At 36.1% G+C, this 19,175-nt stretch overlaps 1 protein-coding gene across 2 annotated transcripts in view; it reads left to right on the top strand.

Annotated features, from left to right (window-relative positions):
* The window catches only part of SNX29 (sorting nexin 29), a 97,538-nt gene that overhangs the window by 46,590 nt on the left and 31,773 nt on the right, over positions 1–19,175 (top strand). For both annotated transcript variants that reach the window (XM_066198506.1, XM_066198507.1), the window contains one exon: positions 8,876–9,016. In XM_066198506.1, the coding sequence (XP_066054603.1) occupies positions 8,876–9,016 (141 nt within the window). The remainder of the gene's footprint in view (positions 1–8,875; positions 9,017–19,175) is intronic.

The following is a 19,175-nucleotide window of genomic DNA, read 5'->3' as shown; positions in this document are numbered from 1 at the left end:
AATTAAATGCCTGTTGCAGCCCTTGTTGAATAAATAAAGCTTAAATCTCCACATGCAGTGCACTAGGAATTCAAAGGTGAAATAGCTGAAAAGTGACTGATAAATAGCTTCTGGCTTGCATACCACAGATTTTGAAGTAGCTAATCTGACATAATTTTTAAAAGGATTTAAAGAGGTCTAAAAACCATGTTGTTACAAATTATTAGGAAAGGGATAGACAAATAGAAAACACTGTTATGCTGTGTATAATCTCTGGTTTATTTGTGTGCAGTTCTATTCCTCTTGAAAGAAATATATCAACTGCAAATAATATGGGTAAAAGAAAAGATTTTTCACTGGAGGAGCATATTAGAAATTCTCAGCCTGCATGAAAGGCAGCTGAGAGGGGAATACAATAGCAGTCTTTCAAATCATGAAGGGAATGGAGACATTTTTTACTGTTTCAAAATGCAGACTGGAGCATCCATTTAAACTATTTCCTTGCAATTTCAAACCAAGTGCATGACAGTGGTTTTCTCCACAATTTATTATTGGGGGTAATACTGGAAGTTTTAGTGGGTCTAGAAAATAATTGAGCGAATTAAATGGAAGAAAAATCAATCCAGACACAAAGATGTGACTTCTTTCCAAGGGAATCCCTGAATAGTGATATTTTGGAATAATAAATACCACTATACCTTGTGTTCATATTTAAGTGTTCTGGATAAAATACATTTCATAATTCTCCAAGGAATTTTCTGAACCATTGAGATCAGTGTGCCTTGCTGTAAGAGCAAGCTGCAAGAAACTTGGAGGTCATTTTAACTAAAAATGAGTTGCATTTGTAATGTTATGCTAATAATGACTAATTTAGTCCTAAAATGGAAATATTAAGTATGATGACGAAATATCTTTCCTTCCAACTGATGCTTATCTTCTGTGCAGGCAAGCTCATTCTAAATGTTTTCAGAGCACATCCTCTCTCTTTGTACTTGCTCAAGTTTGTTTCGCTTCAGGTTTAGATCTTGACTCCTGTCTTGCCATTCATTAGCACTGACAGATTACTAGTACAATTAATTTTGCACCTGAGTAGAAGAATTAATTAGATGACCAATTGATGTCTTTATTACCATTCAGTAAATCATAAGGATTGTTTGGACTTCACTGCATGAAATTATCCAGGCTGTGGCAGGAGCTCAGACTAGACACTCGTAGCCATGTCTTCCAGCAAGAACATTAGGCAGTTATCCAAAAGAAGGTTCAGAGGTTTGTTCTCTTACAAAGTTTCTAATGGCTATTACTGAGTGGGAGACTGATTAGTTATAAACATTACAGGACAGCCATATATGGAGAAATTGAGTTGTTTTGTTCAAAGTTACATTTAAGGAAGCCTAGTCTGTTACACAATTCAAATATTAGGTGACTTTTTAAAGCCAGGGTCATAGTGGCAAAAGTCTTCTCTTCCAAACAACCTGTTTTCTTCTAGTTTCTCTAGGTTGCTTTCTGATGATTGCTATTTGTGATCTCCACAGTTTGATGCCCATCTTTTTTGTGTGGCAGATATTGCTCAGCCAGCCTACCATTAGAAAATAATTTCTTTCCTAATATATTCATGGGCATGTAGACAGAATCCAGATCAGAATTAAAAAAAAAATTGCATTTTCATTTTACCTCTAGATGGTGATAGATGCAGTTTCTTAGTGTGTGAAGCAAGCTGATTATTGCAGTAATATTATTTTGTCATATTTCTCAACTGTAGAGTATCTTATTTTCTGTATACATATGGATTCCGCTTTCCTGTGAAGTGTACAGCAAATGCCATTAGTCATGCCTTTTGTTGCTATAATTACCAATGCCTGACACTTAAGATAATGAAACTGAGATTTTATGATTCCTAAAGTGATATCAATATTTAAATGGCTTCTTGCAAATCCGCCTTGTTTGCAGAGCAGTGAACACTTTACATTATAAACCAAATAAGTTTAAAGATTAATATGCTAATCAGACGACTTACTATTTGCATATGAATAGGACACCCTAAGACTATAATCAATAAACATTTCTTACAGTTTCTTTATTCCTTTGACTATCTTCAGTCTTGCTGTTTAGTATTGACTGACACATTTGCTTGTAATATTTCTTTTTATATTACTTTACATGATGTTTTAAAACCTGATGCTTTCCTCTGCACTACTTCTGTGAAGGGAGACAATACACTTTCCTATGAAAGGGCTTTTATCACAGGATTATTTAGGTTGGAAAACACCTCTAAGATTGAGTCCAACTGTTCCCCAGGTGGTGCCAAGGCCACCACTAACCCATGTCCCCAGAAGCCACATCCTCATGGCTTTTCAATTCTTCCAGGTGTGGTGACTCCTCTCCTGGTGTGGGCAGCCTGTGCTGGCCAGCCTTTTCCATGAAGTTTTCCCTGACACTCAGTGTAAACCTCCCCTGGCACAGCCCGAGGCTGTTCCCTCTTGTCCTGTCCCTGTTCCCTGGGGGCAGAGCCTGTCCCCCACCTGGCTCCAGGCTGCTGTCAGGGAGTTGAGGAGAGTGAGGAGGTTCCCCCTGAGCCTCCTTTTCTCCAGCTTGTGCTCCAGCCCCTCCCCAGCTCCCTTCCCTTCTCTGGCCACGCTCCAGCCCCTCAGTGTCCTTGCACTGGAGAGAGAGGAATTTTCACAGAAACACAACATAAAAGAGATGGAGGAGAACAGTATCTGATACCCAGAAATGTTTGTGGAGGACAGTGCCCAGGAAATACTTTGAGTGAGGGTTGAAACAGGGAAAGCACAGTCCAGGATCTGCCAGCTGGGCGAGTTGAACTTGAAGTTAACCACAAGCCAGCATGGCCTTGGTTTTCCTCGAAGGGTGAAAATGGAAGGCAGTGGACTGGCAATTAAGAGTTGAAAGGTAAGTGACAAACTAAACCCAAAAAAATTAAACCCTAAGTTGCATTTTATTTCCTGATTCAGGATGAATTGGATGACTTCAGCAGCTGCAGCACTAAGCAGGCGAAAAGGAGAAATAAATAGTCTTCTAATCATATTCCATTTCAGTGCAGCTCAGGGCAAGTAGAGAAGAAAATGAACTGGAATGATTGGGAGAATTTGAACGAAAGATGTGGTTCAGGGCATTCTCAGAGTGATTTGAGAGTGTGTGAGCCAAAAAGGCTGGATATCCCACTTTTCCTGCGGTGGGACCCAAGGATGTATCAAAAAGCATAAGAGGAAGCATTAAGCAGAAAAAAATTTCAATAACTGAGATGGAGGAAGTTTACAAAGATGAGATCAGTCCTTGGAGACTTTTGTAACTATTTCTTTTTCTAAAGGAAACAGAATTACACTTTACTACATTGATTTGTTTATTGAAGTGCTGGATGCAAAAAATCCTAGGAAAGTAAAGTAGAACTTCTCTTTTCAGATTATTTAGTAACTACTGCAGAAAGAGGCAAATAATTTATTTTCAATAACTATCTAAAAGAAATACTAATTATATGTTTTAGAAACTGATTGATGAGGTAGCCTCCTTTCCCTTGCCTGAGCACCCAAAATATTCCATTTGGAGAAAAAGGCAGCACTATTGTCATTTTACCTATTTTCTCTTCTGCAGAAGCTTTCTTTCCCTGCAGTGGTTGTCATGCATTGCAATGACTGTACGGTTCAAAGTGCATGTTTGTGAAACGACATTAATTATCTTGGGTTATTATTAGTCATATTTCACTGTCAAAAGGAGCGTATTATGCTATTGAGTGTTTTTTTTTTTTTTTGTGCTGATTTGATTTATATATAAAAAGACAAAAAATATTGATTCCATGCAGCAAAAGTAGAGGCAGTGCTGCCTTTATTCTCTAGTGGCCAGTCACTTTAGTGCTGTCTTGGTGAATAGAAGCAGAAATATGACTGCAGAAGCACAGTGATCATTACGCTGCATGTCTGTATTTGGGTGGATAAGCCTAAAATGTGTGACATTTTTCTCTTTAGTGGAACAATATTGGCTGTATTTAAGGTTCATGCTTTGATATGTGTTGTGTCATATATTTGACATTGCATTGTTCATTTTTATGAACTAAGTAACAGAAACTTGAAGATTTAACATAAATTATATTCAAGTATTTGTAGTCTTTGTGCAAGTGGATAAAATGGTCATATTGAAATAAAAGCTTATTCACTCTAATTCCTGTTATGTCTCTATGACACACAAAAAGCTGCTCCTATCACAGCTGAAAAGTTTCATTGTTCCATTTGTTTTTCATTATGCAGAAAATTCTTAAATTGGATCGTTTTCAAAGGGGGAACTTAGCCATAAATGCAGGCCTGCAGCTGTCTCAAAATATAACTTGCATTTGTATTCATTTCTCACTCTTCAGAGGTAACTTTGGAGAATTGAGCTTGAATTTATATTCTTAACAGGATCCCATTGTCCTGAAGTGAAATGAAACTGATTCTTTTTTTTTTTTTCATGAATACTTCTTACTTCTATATGTTTTGAGTGCAGAAGTACATAATTTTGATAAAACCTAAGTAGATTGAAATACGTTACTCCCATTTCATAGTGTGCTTTTCTAACAGGAAAGAAGATATTTCCAATCCCCTGAAAACAGTTATTTCTTAAATGGTAAACTTTAATCAAAATCCCTTTAACTTCATGTTCCTGACTAATTGAGATGAACATTGAAGTTGAACCGGAGTTTTAAGAATTATAAAAACCTATTATCCACTGTCTAAAACTATGGACCAATGGTACTCCAAGATTTGTAGTGTTATTTAAAAGCAAGTGTAAGGGAAATATTCACCAGTCAAGCTATGCTGAGTTAGCATCAAGAAATAATGGTGCCAATTATCATGTTCTGGTTTTGTGTTCTTGCTGATTGGGTTGTCTCTACCAAACCAGTTGCTAATTTTCCTTTGTTCTTGTCCCACGTTTGGGCATTGATTCGGAAGTATGTAACAAACAAGAGGATCTCCAGAAAACCCTTTTTTATTAGTGAGGGAAAGGATGTTAGAAATACAGTAATACAGTGAAATTACAGTAATACAGAAGTAATCGTTTTTCTCTCACCCTTTTTTATCCCCTTGAAATGCTTATTTAGCTGGTAAATGTCACAGGAGCTTCCTTAGGGCAGATCAGTCTCTTTTGCATTCCTTATGCTGTCCATCATTTTTTTCCATGCTCAAAACTATGACCTTGTGCAGCCTAGGACGGATTCTTTGCAGACATTCTCAGTATTCTCTCTGTCCTTTGAAGTGTTCTGTTGCTGAAATGTCCTGAATTCTCTTATATCTTGTGCCATTTTTATACGTGGTTTAGTAGAGTTTTCATTGCTCACCTTCCCTTGCCATTATTCCCTTCCCTCTGGAATGGGCCATGGACTCACAAGGACATTGACTTCAGCACTTTTGTATTTGTGGAGCTCCCATCAACAGAGTTCTGTCTTAGAGTTCATTTTTCATTCTATATTCAGACCATCCTTCCAGGAAATGTGAGTCACATTTGCAGGCAAGGTTCAGGAGTAACTTCGCTTCAGGAATATTCTTTCCTGATGCCTTGTCTGGAATTCTACAGCCAGGGATGTCATTGCAACAGGAGAAGGGTCTGTAATATCTCAGTCAGTATCTCTTGCTGCTGTGGAGAGAGACACAAAAGTCAACCCTCAATATACCAATCTATGTTTTGCATCGGAGAAGAGAAGCACGCACCTGGGACTTGTGCAGGTCAGAAGGACGAGTGTTGGTCACAGGCACTTGGTCTGTGTACACTGGAGCTGGAGCAAGTGGGAATTTTGGCGGTCGTCCCTTATTTTCCACAGGCTTTTCTAAGGAAGTGGTGGTGAACTGTGCCAGTTGGTACCAGTCTGTTAGCAGGACTTGCTAACAGCATTTTTGACTCAGAACTGCTTAAAGATTCTTAACCTATTCAGAAACTTTTGGCTCAGACCCCAGTACCATGGGAGCAGGATTTTTCATTTCAGTATGCAATCGTTCAACTTGTGCATTCACATTGATTCTCTGAAGATTTTCAGCATTTGGGTAATACTAAGTTAGCAGGTAGTAGACTGATAAACACTATTAAATTACTACTGCTACTGCTATTGCTCTCCAAATCTCTGACTTCAGACATGTTTGTGATGAGAAAATAACGGACTAATTCATTAAACATAGTTATTAACTGAAGTTTTTCTTAGTGCTGCTGTACCTCACAGCTACAGAAAGGTTACCAATCAATTTTTACACAGGAGACCCAAGTGGAAAGTGCTCCTAAATTACAAACAGAAACTACTTAATTAATTTTTTTTTACATTCAAGACAATATTAAAGTGAAATCTTTTGTCTACAAGTAAATATTCTAGCGGTGATTTTGATTTAGTCTGTACATTTTCATGACCCTGAAAATTATTTAAGTAGGTTAGGAATTGGATGATATCAGGGAAACAGGGGCATCAGAAAGGAAATGAAATGATTTAGAATTCATCTTTTAAATTGATCTGAGAACAAGCCTGAGAACAGTCATTTTAACTTTCTCTAACATAGCCCTAAGCTAACTATATGCCTTCAGTGACTACGATAAGTTTATCCAAATAATTTTATTTTTAGTATTTACTTAGTTTGATTTCCCAACTGGATTTGCATTAAGTGTGTAGCAATCCCTTGGCTTGGGAATAGTATTCCCCTCTGAGATAATAAAAGTTTAAATGTGTGCTGCATCATGAGCTTTAATGTACCTTTCATAGTCTATTAGTTGATTGTCAATAAATTCAATATGGCACAGGGCTTCAAGTGTTGCCTTTTCTTGCTGTCTAAATGAACTCAATAGCTAGGTACATAGAAGAACAGTAAGAAATTTTCCAATAATTTTTATAAGAAATCAGTCTATGTTTTTGCACTCCTGAAAAGCTTTGATTGCAGTGTGCAGCTGAACAGGTAATGTTGAACTGCATGATTCACCAAATCACATGTGCAAAGATAAGTGCTTAGTTAAGTGAAGATTTCCATATTAATTAACTTAGTTAAAAATAATTTCAACTTTTTTTCTGTCATCGTTGCCCCCACAGGGAAATTGAAACATGAATCTTGGGAATGTATACAGAATTCCAAACAATATACTGGTTGAAATGAGAATAGGCAGGGAGAGGGGTTAGAGCTGGGTGAATAAAGATTTTAATATAGTTTTTACTACGTTAAATAATTTTGATTAGAATTATGCAAAATAGTTGCATTTCATATATTCCTTCATTTGCCTTCAGAGATGTACTCAATTGTTAAAACAGATGGTCCCGTAGGTGTTTAATTATCCTGGCTTTGTTTTCAAAGTGAAAAAGAAATCTGAATACTTCTCGCAGACTTACTACTGTGGTTCCATCATTACAATATCTGAATTCTTGTTACCAAAACTAGTTGAATTTTTGTTTACATATGCATTTGTAATTCACAGTACTCCAAATCTTTTAAATTCAAATGTGCTAATTTTGCAATTACAGTATTCCTTTTTTTGAATTATAGTCTTCCTGTAGAAAATGTCTTAGTGTTTTCTATACTGAAATATTCTAATTTGACAAAATTAACATGATATCTGCATAATACATTGTATTTTGTTGCAAAGAAGCCTCCTATAAATTTGAGAAACTAGGTGCCTGAAAGAGAACTTCACAAAGACCAAAGCATGGGCAGCTTTTGTGGGAGAAGACATTCACTTCATCTCTGAAATACCACCAGTCCTTACAAAAATTGCATTTTTTCTCCAAAGGACTTGCAGTACTTCAGGGAGAAGGACCATGTTTCAGTCACCAGGAAAAGCTGCAATTCACTGTTGAAATTGGCCACATCAAAACCCAAATTTTATTTTTATCTAATTTCCACAAAAATGCAGTTGTTACTGCCCACTCTTTGTGTGATGGTGGTTGGTGTTTCTTTTTTATGTTAGTGTTCTCCTGATATTTGCCTTACAGTTTACTAGTAAATTACTGGGGGGTTTTGGAGCTGCAAGGCAGTGTCGTCAGCACTGTTCCAGCTTAATTCCTGATGTAAAATATTGAGGCTATTAACACACACGAACACACAAAAGAATGAATAAACTACAGATTCCATTGAAGGAGCAAAGGGAAAGGTCACTCTGGATTTAAGTTCTGATGCTTGGTTTATAGTTTCTGACTTATGCTGGTTCAGCATTCTTTTAAACTGTGTCATTCCCTAGGAAAGAGTGAAATCTCAGTTTTCTGTAAGTATATTTCACTTCTGCATGACATTTTCCTAGAGAAAGTGAATATTTAGCATGTAATTGGTAATAGGCTCATGAAATAATGAGCAGCAAACAAAAACAGAATCACAAAAACTACAGCTGTGTAAAATTATACTTAATGTCCTATACAAGCAGAAAGAATGAGCTGTGTTTATTTTCCAAACAATAAAATTTCTAGTTTAGTTTTCAATGTTATTTTGTTAGGAAGTAAATTAAGTTTCATACTTCGGATAAAATTAGGTTTTGCAATTGTGATGCCACAAAGCTAATTTACAAAGTTGAAAAACTCTGTTGAGGACATAGAAATCAATTTCATAGTGGTATTAAATTATTTTTTTTCCTTTGGTCACTGGGTGGTAGATTATGCTGGAAACCATGGTAACCAGAAGTGCTGCCATGGTTGCCCCAGAGTCATGTTAAAATGAGCAAGCTGTGTTTGTCTTGATTAAAATAAGAGAAAGAGGAGGAGAAGGGAGAAGGGAGAGGATGAGGTTAATGACCTGTACAACAGCAAATGCAGCCAGACATGGATCTGTGGCTGTGGGATCCTGGTGCTTGTGGTGCCTCATGTGAAGGTGCTGAGCCGGGAGGCTTTGAGGAATGAAGGACACACATCAGCCCTGTTTGTCTTTACAGTATTCCTTTCCCTGTCTGGATTTTGCAGGTTTATATAAGGATAAAGGATGACGAGTGGAATGTCTATCGGAGATACGCCGAGTTCAGAAGCTTGCACCATAAATTACAGAATAAGTACCAGCAAGTGAGGACTTTTAACTTCCCACCAAAAAAGGCCATTGGAAACAAGGTACTTGAAAGAACTCACACTATTGGTAAAAGCTGGGGGAAAAAAACCTCTCTTATCTATACACAAAAAATGAGGTGACTTACAAATATTTTCACACCTGCCAGTCCCTGATATTTTTATAGACTTTCCCCCTACCAGCTGGAGATTCACTGATGTAGGTAATGCATTGATTGGTATTTCCACTCACTGAGAAGTTTTATTGAATGAAATATTGATGACACAAATGCACAGACCCTCAAGAACTGTAGTGGACAGCCCTATATGTAGAATGAAGTCTGTTCTCCATTTCTCTCCAAAAAAATGCCAGCAATTAACACTGGTGAGTAATTAATTAAATATTTATGTAAATTTCAAAAAGTATCAGTCTAAATTCCTTGAATTTCCTGCACTCTTCCCAAGACTTTAAAGTTCTTTAAACCAGCTTTTTAAAGACATTTAGGTGCTTAATTCCTATAATCTGTCTCTTTGTGTCTTAGCCTTGCCATTTTAAAATGGGAATTTGTGTTTTCCTATCTATAGAGATTTTGAAATGAAACAGTAAATATTGCAGTATGTATGTAGTAAATATGTAGTACTATGTAATAAAAATCTTAGTCATCAAAATTTTAAACTGATCAAGAGTGTAAATACACATTGCAATGTACGCCACAAGTCCAATAAAGATTGAGAAGTAATTGAAGTAATTTTCCTTTGCAGCGCAGGAATTATCTGAAAATTTTATTTAGCTATCACAAGTAAAATCTCCAATATGTCGGAGATGTAAATTGTGCTTATGACTAAAAACATACTTACTAAACTGCTGGGTTTTTAAATTAGAGTTCCTAAGGTTAATCAAATTTCTTAGCTTTTACATAGGATTTTCTCTTTTTACAATTTTTTTTTGCCTTTGTATCACTGAGTTCTTGTATTAAATATTTAAGAAGCTCCAACTATAGTGTAGTCATCAAAAGTCAGCTGACATAATGACCGCAAAACTCAGATCTTCATGACACTGTGTTTGGTTTCAGACCACAGAAGTACACATATTATTAAAATGCCACAATTGTCCTTTGTCTGCATTAGAAAGACAATCATTGCTAATTTGTATGAAGTAATATAAATTTTGAAAAATAAATGGAAAAAAATTTAGAAATTCCTTGTTGGCATCCAGATGTCAGTGACTGTGGATTATGAATGTCTAAAGATAGTAACTTTGACTTCCAGTGATTTCCCAGGTATTTTGTAAAAATGAGTAGGTGAGTTTGGCGCATGTGAAATGGCGGTGATGCACATCTTCTGGGGTGGGTGGTGGTGAAACAAATATAGATGAAATTTATCAATAAAATCCAGAGGTCTGTTTGCTTGGCATAAGGTCCAGTTAATGGAGTTCATTGCCTGCTGACTGAGGAAATGGAAGTACTTATAAGAGCTTTTCTGCCTTTTTTTTTTTCATCTATTAGAAGATATGCATTTTCATTTAATTTTACTGGACGGTTTCGTAATGGAAACCAGGCATTTTCCTCTTTGTTACATAACTAATTCTCCTTTTTTGAAGTGATGGAGTATCAGCCACTTCAGTAAATTACAAAAGACGCCTTTTAAGCTTTTTTGATACTCTTTCATCCTTAATTACTTTAAATACTAATTGAGTTACAACTTCAGTTGCACAATTGATGCATACGAAATTATCAGTTGAGCAACTCATTAACAAATTTGCATTGCTTATTCTTTCGGTGCTTTAGCTTTGAGCCAAAATTCTACCTTAATCTTGCATAAACCCACAACCACTTATCAGATCTCAGCCAAAGGGTTTTTTCTTTACAGTGTGAAGTGGGTGCCATCCCTTGCACTCCTGAAAGATTCCTGTGAGGAGACGTGGCGCAGTGGTTTGGCTGTGACCTGGCAAGTCACAGAGTGACGCTTTCACCTCAGCTGTGCAAGGCTCAGTTTGTCACACAGGGGTTTATTTGCAAAGCACATTGTGCAGGCAGATTTTTGTCCTTTTAGTGGGGCTGTTCTCTGTGTGTGTGTGTGTATTGCCCTTTGGAATTTGTACCACTTTGTGCAGGAATCCTTGGAAAATAATTGTGCCCTGTGTCTAACTGAGATGGGTTAAAGGTCCTGAGATGGCCGTGCCATCTGAACAGTTGAAGGCTTAGAAGGAAGGTTAAAAAAATTAGTATAAAATTAATTAATTCATGTGGGAACTCTGTCTTGGAATTCTGCAGAACTTTCAGTTTAGGATGAGGATTTGTGCAGGATGTTACACATGGAAGTGTCTGGTAATAAACATTAGAAGAGATAATGCCAGTACTACTTTTTTCAATACTGCTTTTTAAATTTAGTGGCTACCAAAGCACGTTGACCTTTAAATATGCAGTTAGATTTCAACAGATAGTTTTTCTCTCTGATATTACTTTTGCTGGTTTTGATAGAATTGGAGCTGTCTTCTCACTTCTAGATTAATCAATACAGTCTTAAATCAGTGCCTAAAGAACAGTTTCAGTAGCTGAATTCTGCTAACAAAAGTATCTCTTACATTAATCTATGGTTTTCATATCCTTTGCAACTCCTCAGTGTTATTAGATGTCCAAATAACATACTGGTAAAAACTAGTCCTCCACGTGTAAACAGCTAAAAATTATTATTTTTCAGCCTTTGGGAAATGGCATTGATGCTTTTATATCCTTCAGGTCAGTACCTGAATGAGTTTATTCACTGTGTCCCTTCAGTGCACTCTGTACTGGGGGGCTAATGAAGGTGATGTGCTCGTTGTAAATGTCAGAGGCATCCAGAGGTCTTGCTGGAATTGAAACCAGCACTGAATTTCGTGTTCAGTTCCGTGTCCCAGATTTAGGGGACCTCCAGGACAACAAGAGGACACCATATTCTGCAGAATGACCTGGAATCACTCCTGCGCATTGACAAAATACTGTCCAGTGCTTTGCTATGCAAATTGTTGGATCTCAGGGGAAGGAACTTAACTAGAAGAGAGTAAAGTAGAATGAAATACAGAGAAGTATTAATTTTCATGCATATTTTTCCTGTTTACTGCAGTAGAAGTCAGGGAGGTCAGGTTCAAATGCAAATTTGCAGAGTTTGACATTGGGAAAATGCAAAAAGAAAGCAGAATTTCAGCCGAATGAGGATTTTAAAAAGTGGGGAAATCAAATATTATTTTATATATATTCATCAAGGAGCAGTGGAATTTGAAAATATTTAACAATTATGATCCATTATTATTAATAGTAATAAAAATGTTGATCATTACATTTGTAATGCATTTCTTCCCTTCATTTGTTTGCCTTCAGTTGGGACAATTTGTCTTAAAAGTTCTCATTCATGGTATTTCAACAAATTATGCATGTAAGATTAAAAACTAGCTTTAATGCTTGAGGAAACCTAAATTTAATATACAGAAAACCAATTAGCTGAAAAATAACTGAAAAGAGGAAAGAATACTGCTTTGGACAAGTAACCTTTTTACAATTTCAAAGAAGAGTGTGTATTTGCCTTTGAGCTTGGTAACCTCATTTTCAGCGTATTAGTTTAACATTTGAATTTAGTAAGTTAGAACTAAAATAAAGCACGGAAGAGAATAATTTGTTTTATAAATGTTGCTTTGAATCAAATTAGATTATTTACTGAAGGAAAATAATAATGCTTGTAAGAGTCCATGTATTATACTAGTCCCCATGCTGTGTATCTTCTGCTAAAGATCTTTCAGGGCTGGTAACAAATAATTGTGAAAATCTTTATGAGTAATCCTGTCAACAATAAGAGTTCTTTCTTCAATTCATCAATGCTTTGTTTGAGTAAAACAAGACATATGTTTGTTCCCTTGTGTTTTGGGTATGAGAGAAATGTCATGTGCTCAGCGTATATTTTAATTCTTTTTTAATCTGCAGATCAATTTCTTTAAAACGTACAAATTTCAACTGTATTGCTAACATTTGAGCTGTTCAGGTTTTGTAATTTTAAAACATGTTCCCCATATATCAGCCTGGTTTGTGATTTGCTCAGTATTTTCTACGTAGCTGTACATACCAAGATTTGCAATGTCAAACTGGTTTTTCTTGCATGAGATAGATTTTTTTTTTTTTTTCCTTTTAGCAAGGATCTTTTGAACTCATCTGTCCATTCCCACTGCTTGTCTTTGTGGCTGCTGCCTTCCTGTCAGGAATGCCCAGGACAGGCTGGCTTCCATGGGGCAGCACTCCAGCTCTGCAGTGTGCCCACTGCTCGTGAGGAACACCTTTATACAGTCACAGCACTTGACTGGAAAGGGTTCCCTGTATATTTATGTACACATAGAATTTAACTTTTTTCATTTAGCTTACATTTGGCTTCTGAACCTTTGCTGGTGTCGTATTGGTGTCTCTCAAAATAATGATTAAATATTAATTCATGAATATTTACTGGACTGACTACTCTAATTATTTAAATATTGCAGCATCCTTAAAATCCCAGTTGCTGCTTCTACACTGGGCAGATTAAAGTAATTGAGAAAAGATCTAATTAAGAATCCCCTTGCAAGTGTTGTCCCAATAGAGGGCACATCAAAATAGAAATGGTTCTTTAGTTCCACCGAAGACCTGAATTCAGTGATTGTCTAAGTGAGGAGAAATTGAATCAGGTAGCTTTGCACTGAGTGCTGACTTGACTGCTTGATATCCTCTGCTTTCCTTTAAAACACTGGATACCCCATATGGAAAGAATACACAGCACTTTGCTGAGATCAGAGGAGTGACTTTGTTGTGACTTCTCAGTTGCATTGGGAGAACAATACAGAACTCTAAGATAAGTTTCTGTCTTAGAGAAAATGTTGAGAGTAATGTAATTCATAATTTTTTAGCCCGTGCAACTGAAGCCTGTGAGCTGTATCTCCAGCCATAGCTAGTTTCATGCTCAAATGTTAGTTCAATAAAATGAATATGTACTTTTCACCTGTCAGTGGCTAACCTAAGTTGTAGATTAATTTGTATGTGTCCTTATTTTAAAAAGTATATTACATGCATGTGTTTAAAAAGATTCTATTTGTATATACATAAGCAAGCCTATGACAGCATTAGACAGCATTTGGGATATATATGAAGTTGACTTCTGCAATGTATCTTGTGGTTCTGCAAGTTCTGCTCCCCAAGAGCTCTACTTCCTCCCATTTCTGTCAGTGGAAATCCTGCTTTTGCTCACACAGTGCAGGTGGATTCCTTTTCTTTTGTTCCCAACAGCAAAGCTGCCTTTTATCAGTGTTTGGTCTGTTTGCCTGTTGCTGAAGATAGTGAAGAGTTTTTAGGCTGCAGGGTAACTATTTTAGTATTAAAAAGCAGAGACGATAGAGATTTTATTGCAAGTAAAAGAAAACAATAGAACTTGCTCTTGTGCTTATGATGTCTATTGGTTTTTAAAGAAGTTTGTCAAGTAAAGAGTTGCCTGGCTCCATGTGTATGTATATATATACATATATATATGAAGGAATTTGAAGCCATTCAAATTAGAGTTGGGGTGTTTATAATTTTGCTGTTAAGGGTTTCACACGGTGTCATTGCTGTGTAACCCCTGTCATGCATTTCCCTCCTGTAAAAGTTGATTGCCATTTTTGGCAAGCAGGACCTGTCTATTTACAGACAGTACCCCCTTAAAGCTGCTTTTAGACCAGATGATGGAGGAACTGAAGTCCCTCTGGAAAGGGATGCAAGGAGAAGCAGCATGATGGGAGCAAGGCTTTTTAAGGAACACACACACTCCTCCCACGGAAAGTATGCATTTGAAAATGGGAAGTATAACAATTCCTGCTTAACTAGTATATAGACAATAACAGAAGACACGAAATGTTTGAAAGAGGATGATGCAGGGAGAGTCTTAGGGGAGGAAGTAATTTCATTTTAGATCTGGGTGTTTTGTTGTCCAAATTCAGCAAAGCAATTCAAGACATATCCTAAAATTTAAGCATGTGTTTGGCTTGCATTGGAATCAGAAGTAAATGATATGTGCTTTTGTCCTCTAGGGGATTTAGGAGCTCATAGAAGCTACCTTTCATCAGATTAGTTTGTCAAAGTCAGACTGTCAGGGGGAGCTGAGAAGAAAACAAAACTTGTGGTTAATGCACTTGGGACAGGAGGCGAAATAATGTTTCTTGGTCCTAAGCTCTGATATCCAATGTCTTCAAGTAGAATTGGTAGAAGACTATGACTCTGATGTTTCAGAATTGGGATACATTTATTAAAGGAGAAAAGCCTTGAAAATATAAATCCTCCTGTTATATATTAAAAATTTGATGTTAAAGATTACTTTCATTAATGTTACTTAGGTGTGATGTAATATAGAAGCTTAAATTCTGTATTATTCTTGATTTTCAAAGTAAGTAGATTTTAATTTTCAACCCTCTTAGTGGACTTAACTAGTGTACTGAGTTATTTTCATGCAGTCTTTTGCCTTGTGGGTTATAGGAAAAACTGTACCTAATATATATTTGACAGATATGCTTATTCTATAGCATGGGTAAAAGGAAAAGAAATGGATCCATTTTTATTGTGTTCAAACCAGAAAAGGAACTCAAATTAATCTTATGTATAGCTGAGCACCAGCTCAGCTATAATATAACACATTATAACATAATATATTACAATGTGTTATATTGTAATATAACACAGTTTTTGTGCCATTCTAAATCCACAGAAGAAACTTTGTCTTGTAAGTTCACTGCGTTACTTTGTAGCTGAAAAGTTCAATTCTCAAAGAAGCTTTAAAATAGCAATTGGGACTAAATGAATACAATCTGGTTTTCAAATATGTAACTTAATTCTAGCACCATACAAATAGAAATAGCATACAAATAGAAATAAAATACAGCATGCAAATAGAAATAAAAACAATGTGACTCCTAGCACAGTCATTTAGGTTTCTAGTCACAGCACACCTGTTTCCTGGCACTGTCACCTGCGCATTAAGGGGGAATACAGAGTATTTCAGATTTTGAATCCAGATCCTCTGGGTTTTCTACTGCATAGGACTGCAGTTGATATTTTATGTATACAGCACTTAGAAAAGAGCATTCAGTTCTTCATTTCCATTTTTTTGTCATATCAGTATCCAAGAGAAGAGAAATAAGTCAGCAGGAAATGGTTGGCTTTTATATGACAAATACTTTATAGTAAATGCTTCCCATTGTGTGGCATGAAATGTCTGGGTTACCTGAAACTCGGCATGAAGGTTAAATGGAGCAGAGTGCAGAGCAGCATATTTCATTTTCAGGGGCTTAATTTAAAAGGTAAACAGTTCTCCAGCTCGTGCTTCTCCATCTCCATCAGAATGTCTCACTGAATTAATCTGTTCATTCGGTGCTCAAGGGCACTATTTCAATAAAATAGTGAATTGAGTCATTTTCTTTTCAACTTACAAAAATTTCCTGCTAATTGCTGTTGAAGTTTAGGAAGAAGGAATACAGACTATTTAGGGTCTACAAAACAAAACTTTGCCTGTCAAGAGATGTTTTTATTCTTGCTGTCTTGTAATGCTATAATCAAGAGAAGCAATTTATTCTAACAAATTATTGAATATAGAGCCCATAGAAACAGTTCAGATGGTGTTGCTTTGCATCATGACATTATGGGGAAAAAAAGGAAAGTAATTTACATGCTGCTTGGACAACTGCTAGATAAAAATATGGCAGTTTTATAACAACTCATGCGTCATTTAGATATTCTAGTAGCCTCCTGGTATAAAATGAAAATATAAAAATAAGTTTTCTATATTTGTTTCTTATTGTGATGGTGATGCTAAATTACCAAGTTACTTGGATTAATAAACTTCCTTTCAGAGAAATCTTAACAGGGACGCCTAATTACAAAAATAAAAGTAAACCTTTCTTTTTTTGAATTTGAAATTTTAGCCACATTTTCCCCTTTCCTTACATATCAGTGTGCTAGATTTCACCTCTCTTCTCCTTCCCAATATGTAATGTTTTATAAATATTGACAAATTTTAATCTTACTTGCTCTAAAGCATTTTGGGCAATTGCTAGTACTAAAGATATTCAGTGCTAATTTTTTAAAAAGAAAACTAAATATTGAATACTTCAGATCATGTGAAATGCTGAAGGCACTTCCTGCAGGAAAATCTGGTTTTCTTCATTGTTTAATATAAAATACCTTTGCATGAAGGCACAATGAATTATGGGCACTTAATATCACTATTCTTCATGGATTCAATTGATATTTTAGAAAAAAAAATCATCCCATCAGAATCTATCTGAACCAAATTTTTGTTGAAGAAGAATCCAGACTTTTACATGAGAGTAAAGTTTTTATTTCGTTATTGCTTTTTTTTAAGGGAAAGCATCACCAGAAGCTCACTGTATATGTAAACTTGTGCACTGTAAGCACTGTATGCACCATGTTTCTAAAGGGTTTTGAGGGGGGGGTTTTTTGTTGTTATTTTAAATTTAGAGTCTGTATTGGTCTTCAGGGCATTTTCAACCAGATTAAAGAATGAAATTAAGAAAGAAAACTGCAGTGTTGGAGAGAAGCACTGAACTGAGACACATTTTAACTAATATTGTTGATAGTTATTACTGCAATATAGGCTAGTGAAAAAATGGATCTCAATTTCATAAACTGTTGTGTTGCAGTTTGCAGAATCTCCTGAATAAAATTATAGGGTAGACTGCTAATACTTCATCTGAGGAGGAAACAGAAATAGTGTTTCCTTATTCAATAGCTGAGCAAGAGATAAGCCCTAGGGGTCTTGCTGCAGTTTTTTATTGATGCTTTTTTAATTAGCAGTTGATTCCTGACCAGTTGACAAATTAACACATGGTTGGCATATGTCTATAAATAACAAAATATTTAGATGACACTGGATTTTATTAGCATAACATTACCAAGTTCTCTTTCTGACAGTGGCATTAAGCACAACACTAAAAAGAGATCAGTTTTAGATTTATTCTCAAGCTTTCTTTTTTTTTTTTTTTTTTCTGCTGGCATATTTACTGATTAAAATGTTGCTTTGATTAAACTGGTGCTTGACTGAGGGCATTGCAGGACTGTAGCTCACCCTCAGCATGTCTGCTACTGGATGGCTTTGCAGCAATGCCTTTTTCAAACTACTTTATCTAAAAGTACTTTCCTGGTACCACTGAAATGAACCCAGAGCTGGAGATGGAAATGCATCGGCTATTTTAGTAGAGAAACACAGAGTAATAATTACAATTATGTAGTAAATCTCTGTTTAAAGGAAAATAGATTTCTTTTCAAAACTGACAGTTCCTTGATTTCTTCTTTGTATTTCATCCTCTTAAGTTCCTGTTTGTTCCATTGAACAGTAAATGTACAAAAAAATCTCATGCTGGGATGGGGAAAATGGCAATTTCATGTATTGTATACCCTCGTTATGTTGTGTAACGCTGGCCTGGTTCTGGCATCCAGAAACTGGCAATGCAAGTAAGATGGAAATTTTCAGCTTATGTAGTTTCAATAATTTTGATATGATTATTTATGTAATATGGTGACATCTGGTATATTTAGGATTGGGAACTGTACCTTCCTAAAAGTTTTATTCTCCAGTAGTTACTGAAGGGCACATGTACTGAAGTTCTATTTTACTGTGACCTGTGCAAAGGCGTCAGCCCGTCAAGTGAATATTTGCTATGTAACTTTTAATTACAACCTAGTGAGAATGACTCAGCAGTTGAATATTTAATTAGCTCCCATCTCAGCTTCTGATTTCCAGCTTCATTTTGAGGTTAGCATTTGGTGCCTCATAAATAAATAAAAACTGATATGATAATTTTGCTAAGACTGGTTGGCCAAGGTGGTGGAAAATATTAGGCTACATTAGAATAACCTGAGTTTATTTCTGCATTCACATGTTCAACTTTCAATAGCACTCTTGTCAGCTTAATTTAGGATGGGGTGCATTGTGTGGTATCAGAGGCTGATTAAAGCCCTAGAACCGTATTTCCTTTTATTTCATATTTCCTTTTATCTTAATTGAGTTGGATTGAGCCCTCAACTGTTCTGTTTGGTTTTGTTTGGGTTATTTTTCCCTGGTGCTGCCAGCAGGAAGTTGGTTAAATGCTAAGTAATGGTTAGAACCTCAAGAGCAGTGAGTTTGATGTTGATTGCAACAGCACCGAGCCCAGAATCTAGAGGTGTTTTATCTGTCCCTAAATCATGGCAGG

This window comes from Chamaea fasciata, unplaced genomic scaffold, assembly GCF_029207755.1.
Source record: "Chamaea fasciata isolate MVZ Bird 193981 ecotype frontalis unplaced genomic scaffold, bChaFas1.0.hap1 SCAF_16, whole genome shotgun sequence".
Taxonomy (NCBI): Eukaryota; Metazoa; Chordata; class Aves; order Passeriformes; family Sylviidae; genus Chamaea; species Chamaea fasciata.
The sequence above is the reverse complement of the archived record's forward strand: the minus strand, read 5'-3'. Positions and strand labels throughout refer to the sequence as shown.